At 40.7% G+C, this 18,927-nt stretch overlaps 1 protein-coding gene across 1 annotated transcript; it reads right to left on the bottom strand.

Annotated features, from left to right (window-relative positions):
- Positions 1–5,284: 5,284 nt before the first annotated feature.
- On the bottom strand, positions 5,285–5,857 carry LOC142173449 (uncharacterized). The gene is made up of 2 exons (XM_075239041.1): positions 5,744–5,857; positions 5,285–5,656 (listed from the first exon to the last, which is right to left on the bottom strand). The coding sequence occupies exons 1-2, from the start codon at positions 5,855–5,857 to the stop codon at positions 5,285–5,287; spliced, it is 486 nt and encodes a 161-aa protein (XP_075095142.1).
- Between the last annotated feature and the right edge of the window lie 13,070 nt (positions 5,858–18,927).

The following is an 18,927-nucleotide window of genomic DNA, read 5'->3' as shown; positions in this document are numbered from 1 at the left end:
GGTGGGTTCTCTATGTCATGTAACAAACCTCTAGGCTTCTAGTGCTCAAACGTTACCTGCTGGTAGTAAAGACACTAGGCCACAAACTTTGCTATATCACATTACATTCCATCCCACCAGTAAATCTGCTTAAGATCATAATATATCTTGGTAGAGTCAGGATGAATTTTGTACCTATAATGATGTGCCTTTACCATGATTTGAATGCGTAACCCTGCAACATCTGTAACACAAAGCCTAGCTTTAAAGCTGAGGACTCCGTCACTAGTAACTCTGTAAGGTCACTTTTTCTCTTTTCTGGCTACCTGATTGTACTCAATTAGAACTGGATCTTCATATTGCCTCTGTTTCACTTTAGTCTCTAAACAAGTTGTAGTTGTATTCTGAACTGCAACTTCTGCTTCTTCTAAATCTATCAATTTAAATTAGCTACAACATTATCTTTACCTAGGTGATAAAAAATGTCAACGTCGTAATCCTTTAGAAGCTCTAACCATTGTCTCTGTCGCAAGTTCAACTCCTTCTACTTAAATATGTACTGGAGGATCTTATGATATGTATAGATATCAACATGAACACCATAGAGATAGTGCCTCCAAATCATCAGTGCATGAATAAATGTTGCTAGCTCCAAGTCATGTGTAGGATATTTCTGCTCGAGCTTCTTGAATTGTCTGGAAGCATAAGTAATTACCTTTCTGTGCTGCATCAGCACACAACCTAGGCCAATCCGAGAAGCGTCACAGTAAATAACATAACCCTTGGATCCCTCTGGAAGTGTAAGAACCGAAGTTGTAATCAACTTGTTCTTTAACTCCTGAAAACTCCGCTCACATTCATTTGACCACTGAAACTCTGCTGCTTTCTGTGTTAAATTAGTTAGTGGTGCTGCAAGGGAAGATAACCCTTCTATGATCCTCCTGTAATACCCTGCCTAACCCAGAAAACTACCTACCTCAGTTGGTGTCGTAGGTCTGGGCCTATTCTTCATTACCTCTATCTTCTGACCAACTACTTTGATGTCCTCTAATGATACTATATGTTTACAAAATGCTACCGAACTCAACCAAAATTTTAACTTCGAGAATTTGGCATACAACTTCTGGTCCTGAATGATACCCAACACTGTATGTAGATGCTCTACATGTTCTGATTCAGAATTGGAATATATTAGAATATCATCAATAAAAACTATGATAAACAGATTTAGATAAGGCCTAAACACATTGTTCATAAAATCCATAAACACTACTGGGGCATTAGTCAGCCCGAATGACATCACTAGAAACTCATAATAGCCATACATTGTTTTGAACGTTGTGTTAGGTATGTCACACTCTTTGACTCTAACCTGATGGTAGTTTGATCTCAAGTATATCTTAAAAGAGCACTTGGCAACCTAAAGCTGGTCGAATAAATTCCCGCTCTGGAGGAAGACCTGGAAACTTATGTGGAAATTAATCAGAGAACTCATTCACTACTAGAACAGATTCAAGAGTCACATTCCCTTTACTATGTCTCAAACATGAACTATATTATATAAGCATCCCTTGGCAATCATCTTTCTCGCCTTAAGGTACGAAATAAATCTACCTTTTGGTGATGCAGAAACACCTTTGTATTCTATAGCTGGCCCTTCTGGAAAATTGAAAACTTGACCATCTTTGCTCTACAGTCGACATTAGCATAGCAAGAAGATAACCAATCCATACCAAGTATAATCTCAAAGTCCCGTTTCTAACTCAATCAAGTTTATTGTAGTACTATGGTCGCCAATCACAACAGAGCAACCTCTAAAAACATGTGTACCTACTACTGAATCACTAACTGGGGTGGCTATCGCAAAAGGTTTAATGGCTTCTGGTTCTATCCCAAACATAGTGGCAACCAAGGGAGTAACATATGATAGTGTAAAAGAAGGATCAATCAACACGACCCACTGGTGTCTCGTGAAGCCACCCTATACTGATGACCAACTAGAGCGTATGTGCGGTTCTGGGGACCTCCTGTAGTAGGAGCTCTACCTCGGCCTCTACCACGACCCACTGGTGTCTGAGGAACTTGCACTTGCAATCGTGCTGGTGCTGAATAAGATACAACTGATCTCGTTGGCTGAGCTGTACCACTACCGCTCGGAGATGGGCAATCTCTTATAAAATGGTCTAAGTCGCTATAAACACAACATGTATCTACATCCAACTGGCATCGACCCAAATGGTTTCTACCATGATCAAAACATGTAGGGTAAAGTGAACCACCCTGACTAGAAATACCTCGATGCTAGGATAATGAAGCCTGTGATGCCTGACTAGCTCTAGACTGTAGGGGTCGATCAGATCTCGGCCCCTAAAATCATGAATGGCTACCAGCCGTTGGCTTCCTGACACTCTTTTGTCTACTAGCACTAGATGTATCACCAAATGAATATGAAAATATGCCTCTCTTGCTTGGGCTTCTATCTGTGTCAACGCTCTGCTTCTGTTTCCTTTCCTCAAGTGCTAAGGTGAATAACTGAATACATTTAATGTCCATACCTGACTGCATAGATACAGTCATACACTTATTTACTAAGTAAGGGCCAAGTCCCGCTACATACCTCTGTACCTTATCCTCCATGTCTAATACAACTGTAGGAGCAAACCTCACCAAAGAATTAAAGTGAATGTTGTAGTCTACAACACTCAAACCCCCAATCTCAATGTCAAGAAGTGATCCAATCATGCTTTACATATCGTTGTAGGTATGTAATTATGGAGGAATGCCTCTAAGAACTCCCACCATGTAGCATTTTATCCCCTAGACATCTCCTAAGTGGTATACCAACCAGCTGCTATATCGTTTAATCTATATGCTTCCAATTCAACTAACTCTGTATCTATGGCATGTATAAATCTGAGGGCTCTAGATATTCTGTCTAGACACTCCTATGGATCCTCTGCTATACTAGATCCCGTGAAAGCTGGAGGTTTTAATCTGAGCAAATCACGAATCCTAGAACCTGTATTGTAACTCTAATGACATGTATGCTGCAGTCTGGCCTGAGTAGCTACAATGCTAGTCAACAATCTCTCCCTGAACACACGGAATTTCTGAAGATCCAGATGGAACCTCATGTGTGGACTCCTCATGCTCATCTAACTCAAGGGGTACTCAGCTAGTACCCTGGCCAGCAACGACTTTGCTCTTCTGGGTAGCTGTGAGTCCATCCGACGACATCGTTATATATAAAATGTTTTGTTAGAAGACTGAATTCTTATAACATAGCTCTATCGCACGATCTGGAGAAGAAAAAATGACAACCATCCTATAATGCCCTGTAGCCTCCTGTTCATAAGTATGGCGTGCATCATACTCCTGAACAAGACTCTACTAGACACGGCTTGTAGACACCCTAGGACTGAACTACTTTCATGCCATGTTTGTCACGACCCAACCTAGGGCTGCGACGGATAACAAACACTAAGTGTTGATCATCACTAAACCTATTGATAATCTACTAATCATGAGTATAAACTAACACATTGAACAAGTATAAGCATAGCTGATAAGAACTGTACATTCTGGAAAGTCGACAAGGCTAACACAAGTTGACATATTAAAATAACTAACTGCATATGTACATATCTACAAGACTCTAAGAGTGTTGAACTGAACAAGTACTGGATGGGACAGGGCCCCGCCATACCCAAACTAATTGACTGTACACATACCAAAAGATAAGTAACTCCGGGAGTAAGCAGAGTGACTCCAACAGCTGGTGGATGGCTTACTGATGTGGCTCAAATGCTGATCTATCTGTACCTGCGCGGTATGAAACATAGTGCCCTGGAAGGGACGTGAGTACGATATGTACAAAATATGTAGGGTGGAAAGCATAAAAGCTAAACAACAGTCTAAACTAGCAACTGATCTAGAACTGAACTGAAATTTATGCTGAAACTAAACTAATCAAAAAGGTTCACAGCGAGTTCAGTCTATCTTAACTGGTACATATCTGGCGTGACGGGATAAACTAGCCTCATGCATAGTCATGCCATGCAAATTATAGCTATATACGTGTATATAACATGCTTAACTATTGTTATAGTGGTTAACTTGTGATATGAAAGCCTAACTATGATTTAGGAATACTCCAAGCATCAAAACACGATAATAAAGCTTATATAATCTTAAATGAAGTTATTACGATCATATGGGGGTTAGTTATAGATAAAAACATCAAAGGAATGGAACAAACGAAAGTCCGGACGGCATAGGTCAAATGGGCGATTTGCCCTTTTTGTTTTTATTGTGTTTTGAAGTTCTAACCTAAACTAGTTTCTTCCGTACTCACATATGGAATTGAATACTATACCAGGATACAATAAATTCTGAAATTTACCTTGAAAAAACTCTTAAAATATCAAGAAGAAAGGCTAGAACATAGCTAAATCAAATCATGCCGAAAACAAAATGAAAACCCTGCATACCTCTTGTGTTCTTGCTTCCAAACCTTGTTCCCTTTGGTCCACACTCTTCCTAGTGCTTATATATCTAAAATAAAGAGGTTAAACTATTGCTTATCCAAGAAGATCTTTCCAAAACTTGAGTTATAAGGAGAGAGGAGGATGGCAAAGTCTTACCCATATCGCAAGTATCGCGTTGATGTGTTTGCTTCTTGATTTTGAGTTGCGGATGATGGACATGCTTCAAACCCCTAAGGAACTTCTTGTAGAGCTATGTAAGCCTGCTTGTAAATTAATTTTCTGGAAAATGAGGAAAAATAAGACTAAGTATTCTATTTATAGTAAGGTTGAAAGGTCAACCACATGTGTGCTTCACCTACCCTTCCCCGACGCTCATATCTCTTTATTCGGACGTCGTATGAATGATAAATCAAGAGAATTGGAAACTAAATTCCAAGAACTTCAATTTGGTATATAATATGTCTCTAAAACACCTCATATAACACATGAAATTAATTTCTCAAAATATTTCGTTACAAGGCAAATCCTTAGTTTGTTTTTCCGCAACTTAAATCTGATTTTTACCAATCTTTATATTCTATATCCAAACATTATATACAATCATATTATTACTTTAAACTCTTTTAAATCATGCTTATCAAGTCATTTAAACAATATACAACATCACAGAAGTACGGGGTGTAACACCCCCCCCTCCCCCAAGAACATTCGTCCTAGAATGTTGACTGAGGTATACAAAAGCATTAAGCAAAGATCCTCTACATACCTGGTGTAGAGAATAGATGCGGATATACGGCTCTCATATCTTTCTCAGCTTCCTAAGTCATCTCTTCCACATTATTGCTCCGCCATAACACTTTCACTAAAGGAATATCTTTCGTCCTCAATCGACGAACTTGCAGATCCAAAATGGCAACAAGTACCTCCTCATAAGTCAAATGCTCAGTGATTTGTACATCATCAACTGGTACAACTCTGGAAGGATCTCCCAGACACTTTCGAAGCATGGATACATGAAATACTAGATGTACCTCCTGAATGTAAGCTGTAAGGTCCAACTCATATGCTACACGATCAACTCGCCTGATGATCTGGTATGGACCTATATAACTAGGGCTAATATTTCCCTTCGTTCTGAACATCTTAACGCCTTTCATAAGTGACACCTTCAGTAACCCCCAATCGCCAACCTATAACACTAGATCGTAATGTCAGTTGTCTGCGTATGACTTCTGTCGACTTTGGGCTGCAAGCAATCTCTTCCCGAGTGGAATAACCTTATCCACTTCCTGTTGGATCAAATCTTGTTCTATCAACTGAGACTCACAAACTTTGAACCATCCTATGTATGATCTGAACTTGCACTCGTACAAAGCTTCATAAGGCGCCATCTGTATGTTGGAATGATAACTATTGTTGTATGCAAACTCTATTAATGGTAAGTGTTCATACTAACTACCTTTGAAATATAATACACTTCCCTTGACATGTCCACAAGCATTTGTATGGTTCGCTCGGCTTGTCCATCTATTTGGAGATGAAAGGTTGTACTCAAATTCACATGCGTCCCCAAACCTTTCTGGAATGATCGCCAAAGGTTAGCTATAAACTTTGCGCCTCTATCTGAAATGATTGATATTGGAATACCATGGAGGAGTACAATCTCCATGATATACAATCTAGTGTAATCTTATGTTGCATAGGTATTTCTAACAGGCAAAAAAGGAGCTGATTTACTAAGCCTGTCATCTATAACCCAACTAGAATCATACCTGCATCGCGTACGAGGCAGGCGTGTGATATAGTCCATATTCACTGCTTTCCACTTCCAAGTTGGGATCTTTATCTCCTGTAACAAACCTCTAGACTTCTGGTGTTCAAACGTTACCTGCTGGTAGTTAGGACACTAGGCCACGAACTCTGCTATGTCACGTTTCATTCTATCCCACCAGTAAATCCGCTTAAGATCATAATACATCTTAGTAGAGCCAGGATGAATGGTGTACCTGGAATGATATGCTTCTACCATGATTTGCCTGTGTAACCCTGCGACGTCTACAACACAAAGCATAATTTTATATTTGAGGACTCTGTCACTAGTAACTCTCTAAGGTGACTTTTTTCTTTTTCTAGGCTACCTGATTTTACTCAATTAGAACTGGATTTTCATATTGCTTCTATTTCATTTCATTCACTAAACAAGTGGTAGTTGTATTCTGAAGTACAACTTCTGCATCCTCTAAATCAATCAATCTAACTCAAAAATTGGCTAACTGAAAGAGTTCATCAGCTAACTCCCTTTAATGAGGCTGCAAATACGCTAAACTCCCGATGGACTTACGACTGAGAGCATGTGCTACAACATTAGATTTAACTGGATGATAAAGAATGTCAATGTCGTAGTCCTTTAGAAGATCTAACCACCATCTCTGCTGCAACTTCAACTCCTTCTACTTAAATATGTACTGGAGGCTCTTATTATCTGTATCGATATCAACATTAACGCCATAGAGATAGTGCCTCCAAATCATCAGTGCATAAATAACTACTGATAGCTCCAAGTCACGTGTATGATAATTTTGCTCGTGCTTCTTCAATCATCTAGAACATAAGCAATTACCTTTTCGTGCTGCATCAGTACACAACCTAGGCCAATCCGAGAAGTGTCACAGTAAATAACATAACCCTTGGATCCCTCTGGAAGTGTAATAACCGGAGCTGTAATCAACCAGTTCTTGAATTCCTGGAAAGTCTGCTCACATTCATTTAACCACTAAAATTTGGCTGCTTTTGGTGTTAATCTAGTCATAGGCGCTGCAAGGGAAGAAAACCCTTTTACGAACCTCCTGTAATACCCTACAAAACCCTGAAAACTACCTACCTTAGTTGGTGTCGTAGATTTTGTCCAATTCTTCACTGCCTATAGCTTTTGACCATCTACTTTGATGCCCTCTCATGATACTATATGTACAAGGAATGCTACCGAACTCAACTAGAATTCGCTCTTCGAGAATTTGGATTATAACTTCTAGTTGTGAAGGATACCCAACACTGTGCGTAGATGCTCTGCATGTTCTGTATTTAGACTTGGAGTATACTAGAATACCATCAATAAACACTATAACAAACATGTCTGGATAAGGCCTAAATACGTTGTTCATGAGATCCATAAACACCGTTGGGACATTAGTCAGCCCGAACGACTTCATTAGAAAATAGTAATGGCCATACCTGATTCTGAACACTGTCTTAGGTATGTCACACTCTCTGAACCTAACCTGATGGTAGCCTAATCTCAAGTCTATCTTCCAGAAACACTTGGCATCGTGAAGCTGCTTGAACAAGTTCCCGTTCTAGAGGAAGACCTGTAAGCTTATCTAGAAATATTTTAGGGAACTCGTTCACTACATGAACTGATTCAATAGTCGGTGTTCCCTTCTCTATGTCTCGAACATGAACTATATGATATTAGCATCCATTGGCGATCATCTTCCTTGCCTTAATATACGAAATAAATCTACCTTTTGGCGATGCAGAAACACCTTTCCATTCAATAGTTGACCCTTCTTGAATATTGAACTGGACGACCTTTAATCTACTACAAACATTATAATAGCAAGAAGACAATCAATCGACACCAAGTATAACATGAAAGTAAACAATTTCTAACTCAATCAAGTGAGAGGTAGTACTACGGTTGCCAATCATAGCAATGCAACCTCTAAAAACATACCTAGCTACTACTGAATCACTAACTGGGGTGGATACCTCGAAAGGTTTAATGGATTCCGGTTTTATCCCAAACTTAATATCAACAAATGGAGTAACATATGACAGTGTAGAACTAGGATGGATCAACACATACACATAATGAGAATTCATTGATAAAGTACATGTAACCACGTCTAGTGAAGCCTCCCCGTCCTTACGACCATATAGAGCGTAGGTGCAGTTTTGGGGACTACCTTGTAATGCCCCGTAAAATTTTTAAAGGAATTTAAAGTTTCGTGCTGCCAAAGTAGGCTTACGTGTTCGGGGGGCACAGTTTACGGCTAATTTTTGGAATACATTTCAGCAAGGTTTGTGTACTTAGGTGAATCTCAGTACATCCTTTCATCCGCAGACAGATGAACAGGCAGAGCAGACAATTCAGATGCTCGAGGATATGTTGCACGCTTGTGTTCTAGACTTCAAAGTTAGCTGGGATGATCATTTTCCACTCATAGAATTTGCCTACAACAATAATTATCATGCTAGCATTCAGATGGAACTGTTCGAGGCTTTATTTGGAAGGAGATCTAGATCTCTCATTGGGTGGTTCGAGATTGGGGAAGAAGAGTTGATAGGGCCAGACCTCGTGCATCAGGCTATGGAAAAAGTTAAGATCATTAAGGAGCAGTTAAAGACTGCTCAGAGTCGTCACAAGTCTTATTCAGATGTTCGTCGTAGGGATTTAGAGTTCGAAGAAGATGATTGGGTATTCTTGAAAGTTTTCCCCATGAAAGGTGTAATGCGATTTCGTAATAAAGGGAAATTAAGTCTGAGGTATGTCGTACTATACAGAATCATTCAGAGGATTGGTGAGGTAGCGTACAAGCTTGAGCTACCACCTGAGATGTCATTAGTGCACCCGGTGTTTCATGTGTCTATGTTGAAGAAAGTAGTGGGAGACCCGAAACTCATTGTTCCGGTTGAGACTATTGAGGTTAATGATAAATTGACTTATGAAGAGATTCCAGTTTCTATTATTGATCGGCAAGTCTGAAAGTTGAGAAATAAAGAAATTGCCTCCGTGAAAGTGCTATGGCGAAACCAACAGATTGAAGAGCTACTTGGGAGACCGAGGAAGAAATGAAGTAAAAATATCCTTATTTGTTTGAATAGCCATGTATTTATAAAGTTGTATTCTATGAAAATTCTAAGAGTTACCTTCTATGAATTATGTATCATTTGTACAGTTGATGTTAAGGGTGTTCCTTTTCTGTTAATATATTGCTTATGAGGCCACGATTGATGTTGTTCTTGTGTTATATTGCATCATCGGTTATGTATATGTTGTTAGGATTGGTTTCTGGGATTCTATGACAGGTGGATAGGCCCAGTTACAGGGGAGACTCTGGCGAACGTTTTTTGAAATTTAGGGAGTTAGCCAAATTCTGAAACTACTGGTGCATGTGAATTAATAGTTGGGCCACATTGAATGCTAATGACGGATTTTGACCGTCATTCGAGGACGAATGATCCTATGTGGGGGAGAATGTAAGGCCCTGTAAGATTTTGTAAGGGAATTTAAGGTTTCGTGGTGCCGAAGTAGGCTTACGTTTTTTAGGATTGTTGAAATTCTTCGTGGCTCGCAAGCTCGCTGCGGCTCGGACCTTTTGGGTTGAACAATGTGCTGATGAGTAAAGGAATATTTTGGGCAGAAAAAAAAACATTTATGTGACCCACTATACGACCGCAGAATCACTTTGCGGACCACATAATGGCCGCCAAGTGAAGCAGGTTAGGCAAATTGGGAGATCAGGGTTGCGGCGCATTATGCGACCGCATACCAGTTCTGCGGTGCATTATGCAACCGCATAACTGGTCTGCAGGCCACATAATCACCGCAGACTGAGTCAGTTTTGCCCAATTCCGGAGGGCAATTATGTGGCCTATTCTGCGGACCGCAGAAGCATTATGCGGACGCATCTACGACCGCAGACTTGTGTCGGGGCAGCTATTTTTTCTAATTTTTGTAACCCGACCCCATTTTGATAAATAGCCTTTGGGGGTCATTTTGAAGGGGTTCATCTGATATTTTAGAGAGTGGTGAGAGCATCTTATAGAGAGAAAGTGAAGACCTCGTCAATTGTCCATCAATTCTTGTTCAAGTTTTAAAGATTTTACAAGGATCTTGCTAGGGCTTCAAAGAGGTAAGAATTGTTTTCCCCAATTCTTCAATTTCGAGTTTGGAGTAAAAGATGGGGGATTAAGAGTATAATTCTTGGGTGTAAGAGTATTATATATACGTGCATCTACCAATAAGGTTTGTGGAAAGATTGTTGGGCTCAAATAAGTAAAGATTGGGTTATGGAATGAAGGAAACCTTGTAGAAGAACCTTGTAGCCAAATTTGCACACCTAGTGTATGATAAAATGCTCATATGAGCTGAAACCATGAATATCTTCCTAATTTGTCTTCAATTTTATTATGTCTCAAAATAGATTGGGATTTCTAGGATTTTCGGAACGTTGTAGTAATTTAAGGAAAGCTCAAATAGAGGTATGTTGGCTAAACTCCTCTCCTATAATTAAATCCCACGTTATTCATATAATTTATGTAAGTCTCGAATTGTTCATTATGAAAATGGCTATTCCGAATAAGCTTGTGTTGAAAGATATATGTTCAATATGTATCCCCAAAATGCTTTTATCATATTATGTTATCATTTGAGAATATGTTCAAAGTATGGGTTGCACATTAATAATGTTGCGACTTCAAGTCATATTCAAACGAAGGCTATTATGCCAAATTTTGTGAAAGACCTCTATGTGCCTAAGAATCTTAATTGCTCACATGTGTACTAAAAATATTTATTTGAAATGCCTTGTCATGGATGATGATGATCATGTTTGAAAGTGAAAAAGGTGAGCATGAAATATTAAATACGGTCAACGTGCCAATAATGATTTTATAATTGTAGCCACTAGTGCCAATGAAATGAAAAGATGTGAAAGAAGTACGAAATGAGATGATTGGTATAAGAAGGATGATGTCTAGAATGAGACGGCCTAGCCGATCGGGTCGTGATCGGACGCCATGCCGCACACATGATGGTGATTGTGCTAGAAATTATGATTGTGGTTGATGTCTCGAATGAGACGGCCTAGCCGATCGGGTTGTGATCGGACTCCATGCTAAAAGTACGGTAGTATTGGCATTGTGAATATTGGAATCATGAATGGTGGAATATTGGTAATAAAACCCTCCCAACTTAAATATGGAAATTTATTTGAACATTTTCTTGATCCTAATTTAAGTATTGGTGTTGTTTGAGGCTTCCACTGATATTATGATTGTACTTTCTCGTATTATTTATCTTTCTATTGAGAGGGTGCTTTTTCATTCATACTAGTACTATTCCATATGTACTAACGTCCCTTCTACTGGGAGCGATGCATCTTCAATGAATGCAGGTAGTTCCACAGTAGAAGACACAGATCAGTGATAGCGGTACACCCTCTTCCCATCAGACTTGGTGAGCCCCACTCCATTTTGGGGTCATGTATCTTTTGTTCCTCATGTATTATGTTTGAGGTATAACCAGGGCCTTGTTGTCGGCATTATCATAATACTCTACTATATCTATTAGAGGCTCCGTAGAAAAAGTGTAGATTGTATGTTGGTGCTGGGGAAGTCAAACAATGTTATGTTGTGTTTGAATTTCTTATTCCACTTTAGACCATGAAAATGTGTGTGAAATTTAAGACTCTTAAATGATGTAACTAATGGTAAGAAATGGGTATTGCAGCATGATCACCATATTGTCTAATTAAAGAAAATATGTATTCTCTTTATTCATGGATGAGTTTGGGTAGAAGAAAATTTAATAGGCTTGATCGGTTGAGCGCTGGTCACGCCTCCCGAGTTCTGGGTTTGACAAACTTGGTATCAGAGCCAGGTTTCAAAGTGTCTTAGGATGTCTCGGAGCCATGTCTAGTAGAGTCCTTCTTATCGGTGTGTTGTCGATAACATCTATAATTAGGATGCTACTTGGGCAATTAGGAATAATACCCTTATTTCATGTTCTCGATCGTACGATAAAGCTGATTGTAAGATTGTTCCTCCTTTAACTCGTGCTTTGCTCTAACTTTCAGTATATGGCACCTAAGAAGAAGGCAAGAACTAGCCAAAGAGCTAATGTCACCCCAGAAGTGGTAGTTGATTCTATATTTAATGATGCCTCTAGTTACCCCAAGGAGTAAGAATATTCCTCTAGTTACTACACTGCCTAATTCTACTACAACTGATCAGACCACACCTGCCCCTACACCTTCTGAGGGTGCAATGGTCCCTCCAACTGATATACCAGTTCCACCTCCAGCTCCATCTTCCGATTCCGGTGTTTCTGATGGGGATCATAAGGGATCCATACAGATCTTGGCTCAAATAGTGGCTTCCCAGGCATAGAGACCAAATGTTGCACCCACTTCTTCTAGTCAGCTAAGGATTCTGCTAGTTCCAGGGTGAACAGGTTTCTCCAGTTGGATCCTCTAGTGTTCATGGGTAGTAACCCAGATAAGGACCCAAGGACTTCATTGATTAGATGCACAAGACTCTCCGAGTTATGCATGCTACTGAGACAGAGGCACTGAGGAGGCAGCATATTCTTTGATTGAGCTATGGGAGGAGTCCCGTGAGGAGGGGAGCCCTTCGACGAGGAGGGGTGAGTTTGAAGATGCCTTCATTGATCTTTTCTTGCCTGCCAATACTAAGGCAGCCTATGCTGTTGAGTTCGAGAGCCTGAGGCAAGGTAGCCTGAGTGTGTGGAGTACCATATGGGATTCACGCACCTGTCCAAGTATGCTATTTACATGTTGCCCACTATGGAGGCTAGAGTGAGACGGTTTGTGCAGGGACTTAGTCCCTTGGTAATTAATGAGGCGTTATAGCTGCCTTGAATTCTGATATGAACTATGGGATGATGGTGGCATTCGCTCAAGCCACAGAGATCCGCAAATTGAGGAACAGAATGGAGTGAGAGGGTAGTAATAAGGCCCGGTATACGGGCAACTTTGGTGGTTCTTCTGGTGGCAGCAGGTCAGCATTCAGGGGAGGGTCATGAGGGCCATCTCAATCCTCTGCTTAGTCTTCGGTTAGTGCACCGCCATCAGGTCAGCATTCAGGGCAGAATTCATGAGACGTTCTCTGTATCTACTCCGGTTGGTGAGTTTATTTTGGCCGCACAGGTTTATAGGGATTGTGTTGTCACGTTGCATGGTCGGGACACCATGGCCGATCTCATTGAATTTGGGATGGTCGATTTTGATGTAATGATGGGGATGGACTATCTTTATTCATGTTTTTCCAAGCTTGATTGAAGAACCGGGACTGTTAGGTTCAAATTTCCGAATAAGCCAGTCATTGAGTGGAAGGAGGATGATGTGGTGCTGAAGGGTAGGTTTATTTCTTATCTTAAGGCCACGAAGATGATCAACAAGGGATGTATTTATCATTTAGTCCGGGTTACGGACACCGGTGCTGAGGCACCTACACTCGAGTTCATGCCTGTTGTGAATGAATTTTTGGGAGTCTTTCCGGAAGAGCTCCCTCGGATCCCACCAGACAGGGAGATTGATTTTGGGATTGATGTAATGCTAGACACGCATCCTATATCTATTCCACCCTACAGAATGGCACCGACAGAATTGAAGGAATTAAAGGAGCATCTAGAGGACTTGTTAGAAAAGGGTTTCATCCGGACGAGTGTGTCTCCTTGGGGCACACCGGTCCTTTTTAAAAAGAAGAAAGATGGGTCACTAAGAATATGTATTGACTATCGGCAGCTTAACAATGTCACGGTCAAGAATAAGTACCCACTGCCAAGGATATATGATTTGTTTGACCAATTGTAATGTGCTAAGTACTTCTCCAAAATTCATTTACGATCCGGGTATCACCAATTGAAGATCAGGGAGATGTTCCGAAAATAGCTTTTAGACATCGATATGGGCACTTTGAATTTTTGGTGATGTCTTTTGGGATAATAAATGCCCCAGCAGCTTTCATGGATCTTATGAATCGAGTCTTCAAGCCTTTTCTTGACTCCTTTGTGATAGTGTTCATTGGTGCTTTTCTTGTATATTCACGAAATCGAGAGGACCGTGATGATCATATCAGGGTAGTTCTGAAAACCCTATATCAGCACAAGTTATAAGCAAAGTTTTCAAAGTGTGAATTTTTGCTTGAATCTGTCACATTCTTGGGTCATGTTGTCTCTAGTGAAGGAATTAAGGTTGATCCTCAGAAAATTGCAGTTGTGAAGAATTGGCCGAGGCCTACAATTCCAATAGAGATTCGCAGTTTCTTAGGCTTAGTTGGGTATTACAGAAAGTTTGTGGAGGGGTTCTCTACTCTTGCCTCTCAGTTGACTAAATTGACGCATAAGGCAATTAAGTTCCAATGGTCAGATGCTTGTGAAAGGAGCTTCCAAGAGTTGAAATCGAGATTGACTACGTCACCAGTGTTGACTCTACCAGACGGTACAGATGGGTTTGTAGTATATTGTGATGCTTCGAGAATCGGACTTCAGTGTGTATTAATGCAATATGGCAAGGTGATAGCATATACATCTAAGCAACTCAAGAATCATGAAATGAACTATCCAACACATGACTTAGAACTTGCGGCGGTGGTATTTGCATTAAAAATTTTGCGTCATTATTTATATTGGGTCCATGTGGATATATTCACGGACCATAAGAGACTTCAATATATTTTCAAGTAGAAAGAATTGAATTTGAGGCAGAGAAGATGGCTTGAGTTACTCAAGGACTATGACATTGACATTCTATATCATCTGGGGAAGTATAATGTTGTGGCAGATGCTCTTAGCCGGAAATCTCTGGGTAGTTTAGCACACTTGGAGGCATATCAAAGGTCGTTGGCCAAGGAAGTTACCGATTGGCTAGTTTGGGGGTTCGTCTTGCAGACTCTAGTGAAGGAGGGGTGATTGGGAAAAATAGGGCTGAATCATCACTTGTTGTTGAATTCAAGGAGAAATAATACAACGATCCATTTTGGGCACAATTGAAAGAGGGGATTTATAAACATAAGACCATGGCCTTTTCTCTTGGCATAGGTGATGGTACACTAAGGTACCAAGGGTGTCTATGTGTTCCAAATGTAGATGGTCTCCGGGAAAGAATTATGACCGAGGCTCACACTTCTAGATATTATGTGCACTCGGAATCTACGAAAATGTATCATGATCTTAAGGAAGTCTATTGGTGGAATGATATGAGAAAGAATGTAGCAGACTTTGTGGCGAGATGTCCAAATTGTCAGCAAGTGAAGGCCGAACACCAAAGGCCCGGTGGGTTGGCACAGAATATAGAAATTCCAATGTTGAAGTGGAAAATGATTAATATGGACTTTGTGGTAGGGCTACCTTGCACTCCTCGTAAGTTTGACTCGATTTGGGTGATTGTGGATCGACTCACGAAATTAGCCCACTTTTTGCCCGTTAAGGCTACCGAAACAGCAGAACAGTATGCTCAATTATATCTCAAAGAAATAGTCAGGTTGTATGGCACTCCAATTTCTATCATTTCTGATCGGGAACACTATTCATGGCTAATTTTTGGAAACAATTTACCCTAGTAATAATCATACTTCAGTGCTGCTCTGATTTGAATTGCGTGGCCGCACACATGTTTATGCGGTCCGCGCTAGGCTATGCAGATGCATACAGAATTGTGCGGTCCGCGATACCCTAGGTTGAAGGGACTTGTCATTGCTATGTTTGTGCGGCTGCACTCAATTTTGTGCGGTCCGCAGTTGGTTTTCGCAGCCGCACTCAATTTTATGCGGTCCGCACAATTAAACTTCAGAGACCCAACAAATCGATTATGCGGCCGCACTCAATTTTGTGTGGTCCGCGATGGATTTTCGCGGCCGCACTCAAAAGTATGTGATCCGCGCTGAGGTAACTTCAGAGAACCAGTAGTTTGAACTTGGGATCTTCGCGACCGCACTCAATTTTGTGCGGTCCGCGATGAATATTATGCGGCCGCACTCATTTTTGTGCGGTCCGTGATGGGCAGTCCGCGACCGCACTTATTTTTGTGCGATCCGCGATGGGCAGTCTATGGCCGCACTCCGTTTTATGTGGTCCGCGCTATCCTGTTCTGAGAAGCAGTGTCTTTCTTTCCAACTATAATTCAATAACACATGTTGAACCCCAATTCTTACTGACTTTCACTACTTTTTTGTTGCAGACAATGGTGCGTTCATGTGGTCGAGGTGATACTTCCAAAGGGAGGGTAGAGCCTCCCGTGGTCGGGTAGAGGAAAACCTAGCATGCCACTATCAATCCAGAAAGTCTTGGGCAAAAAGACTACTCTCAATAGACCACCTCCGGAATCCTCAGACACCAGTGAATACCTCCCATCCCGAGAAACTTCTGAGGGGGATTATGTACAACCACAACCGGGGGCACAATCACAACAATTCCCCGACAGACTCTATTTAGTCGATGAACCTACCTCCTCCTCTAGTTCTTCTGATGGCTCAGAGGGAGGTAGTCAGGCATCTAAACCATCTTTCTCACCTGCTACAACACCTGCCACAATAGCTACCCCAATAATTTTAGATGATGATGATGAGGTCCCGGATGACGGGAGAGGGGGTGACACAATTATGGGAGGCCTGACTAGATCAAAGAAGCCAGAGGTGTGGGCTGATAGATTTGTAAGCGAGAAGGCGTATGGAAAATTTCGGGAATAGTGGCCTCAAAGGTCACTCAATCTTGAGTGACAATTCATAACCAAAGACCTAAGCCAGCACAATCCGAATGTCCTACAGTAATTTACAGAAAGAAAATGATGGAAATGGTTTGCCTGTCGGATGCATGATGCAAATGAATACATCGTTAAGGAATTTTATGCTAATGTTGCCCACATCAAAAAGGGTACAAAGGTGATGAAGGTCCGGAACTTTAAAATCCGATTTGATGGCCACGCACTGAACACATATGTAGGGTTTGAGGAGGTCGAGGCAGTGCAATACCTGGAGAAGCTAGCCTTGGGTGATGCAGTTCACCCATGGCAAGCTGCAATACCTGGAGCGCACTTCTTCACAATCCTTGTTCTGAGTTTTACATTCTAAAGTGAGATTTGCTCGTGGAGAGTAAAGGAGGAGGAGTTTGGGTTCCACAGTGACCTATGTGATAGAGCGAACTTCCTTGGTGAATTAAGTTATCTCTTGATGCTCTAGTGTCACATTAGAACTATGGTACTTAAAAGGTCCAAACATGGTGTTGTTGATAATTCATTTGTGTTGAGGGTAATCGTTAATCTCAATTGATGCATGATTGATTCACCTTAGGCCAGCTAAAATATCCTTTTTTCTAGTGGAGGTGGGAATTACCTTATTTTCTTGAGGACAAGCAAAAGCTTAAGTTTGGGGGAGTTGATAAGCAGGGGTTTTAACCTATTATTTGCTCTCTTTTACTTGTGTTTTAGGACAAAAATGCTAGAATATATTCCCGAAAACTAATGAAATATGCTTGCTTGTAGGAATTATTCAAAATAAGCCAAAGAAATCAAAATCAACTCACAAAGGAGTCAAAAGTTGAACAAAAACCAAGGTTGGGCTAAGTGATGAGCGCGAACCGCACCAAAAATGTGCGGCCGCTGAAGTCCCTGTGTGGCCGCGATTGAAATTACGCAGACCACGATTGAAATTACGCGGACCGCGATGCCTGAGATTCAGAGAGCTGATAACATGAGCAAAAGAGAAAAGTGCGGACCACACCGAAATTGTGCGGCCGCGATCGAGAAATACCCACAAAGAATCAGAGAGTGGATTTTCAAAGCCAAACTCAAGAACGTAGACCAAATCACTTTTATGCGGCTGTGTAATCTAGAGCGCGGCCGCTCTTAGAATTATGCGGTCCGCGAAAGTTCAGTTCTACCAAGATTTAAAAGAGAAGAACGCGGACCGCATCAGAATTATGCGGCCGCGAAAGCAAGAGTGAGGCCGCACTCATGATTACGCGGCCGCACAACCTCCACAGAGGCATTTTTGTAAGATATTATCAGCTTAGTATAAATAGAAATTTTTGTCATTTTTAGGGTAGATTATGTTATATTATATTTTGTATGAGCACCTGTGACGGCTGATTTTTATATTTTTGAAAATTTTGTACTAGATTCACTTCTTAACATTAGATTTTCCTTCCATAAATTAATATTATGAATTTTATCTTCATTTCATCTTTAATTTCTGTTATTTCCATGAGTAGCTAAACCCATAGCTAGGGTTGTAACCCAACCCTAGTGTGGGTATTTGATTATAGGGCTTGAGTGTAAATGGGTTAGTGATATTTAGCCTAGTCCTTGCTAGAACTCAAGAATTAATGGTTGCAAACATTGATTCATGCCTTTATGACTTAGTATCTACTTGAGAAAAAAAGACTAAGTCTAGGAAAACTAGGCTAACAAGGAATTGGGGTGAACTCAAAAAATTGATAGCCCTAATTAAAGGGTTAAACCTAGAGATAGTAATACCCAACTTGAGCCAATATCACTTGATTTGCATGAATACCCATTTGGACTTGAGAAAGTCAAATTGGGCAAAATCACTCAAACTACTGAGAGGTATAGAGTGAGTACCCGGGTGTGATAACTATATTACAAATCTAACTAATCAAGCTTGCCCTAGATTTTGCTACCCGTTAGATATCCACCTAGGTTGA

This window comes from Nicotiana tabacum, chromosome 19 (genome assembly GCF_000715075.1).
Source record: "Nicotiana tabacum cultivar K326 chromosome 19, ASM71507v2, whole genome shotgun sequence".
NCBI classification, from domain to species: domain Eukaryota; kingdom Viridiplantae; phylum Streptophyta; class Magnoliopsida; order Solanales; family Solanaceae; genus Nicotiana; species Nicotiana tabacum.
This window is presented reverse-complemented; position numbering and strand designations above follow the sequence as displayed.

Coding starts and splice junctions, on each gene's coding strand:
- LOC142173449 (XM_075239041.1), bottom strand. CDS start 5,857: ATGGCGCCTTATGAAGCTTTGTACGAGTGCAAGTTCAGATCATACATA. Junction 5,657..5,743: donor TCCAACAGGAAGTGGATAAG/GTTATTCCACTC, acceptor CTAGTGTTATAG/GTTGGCGATTGGGGGTTACT.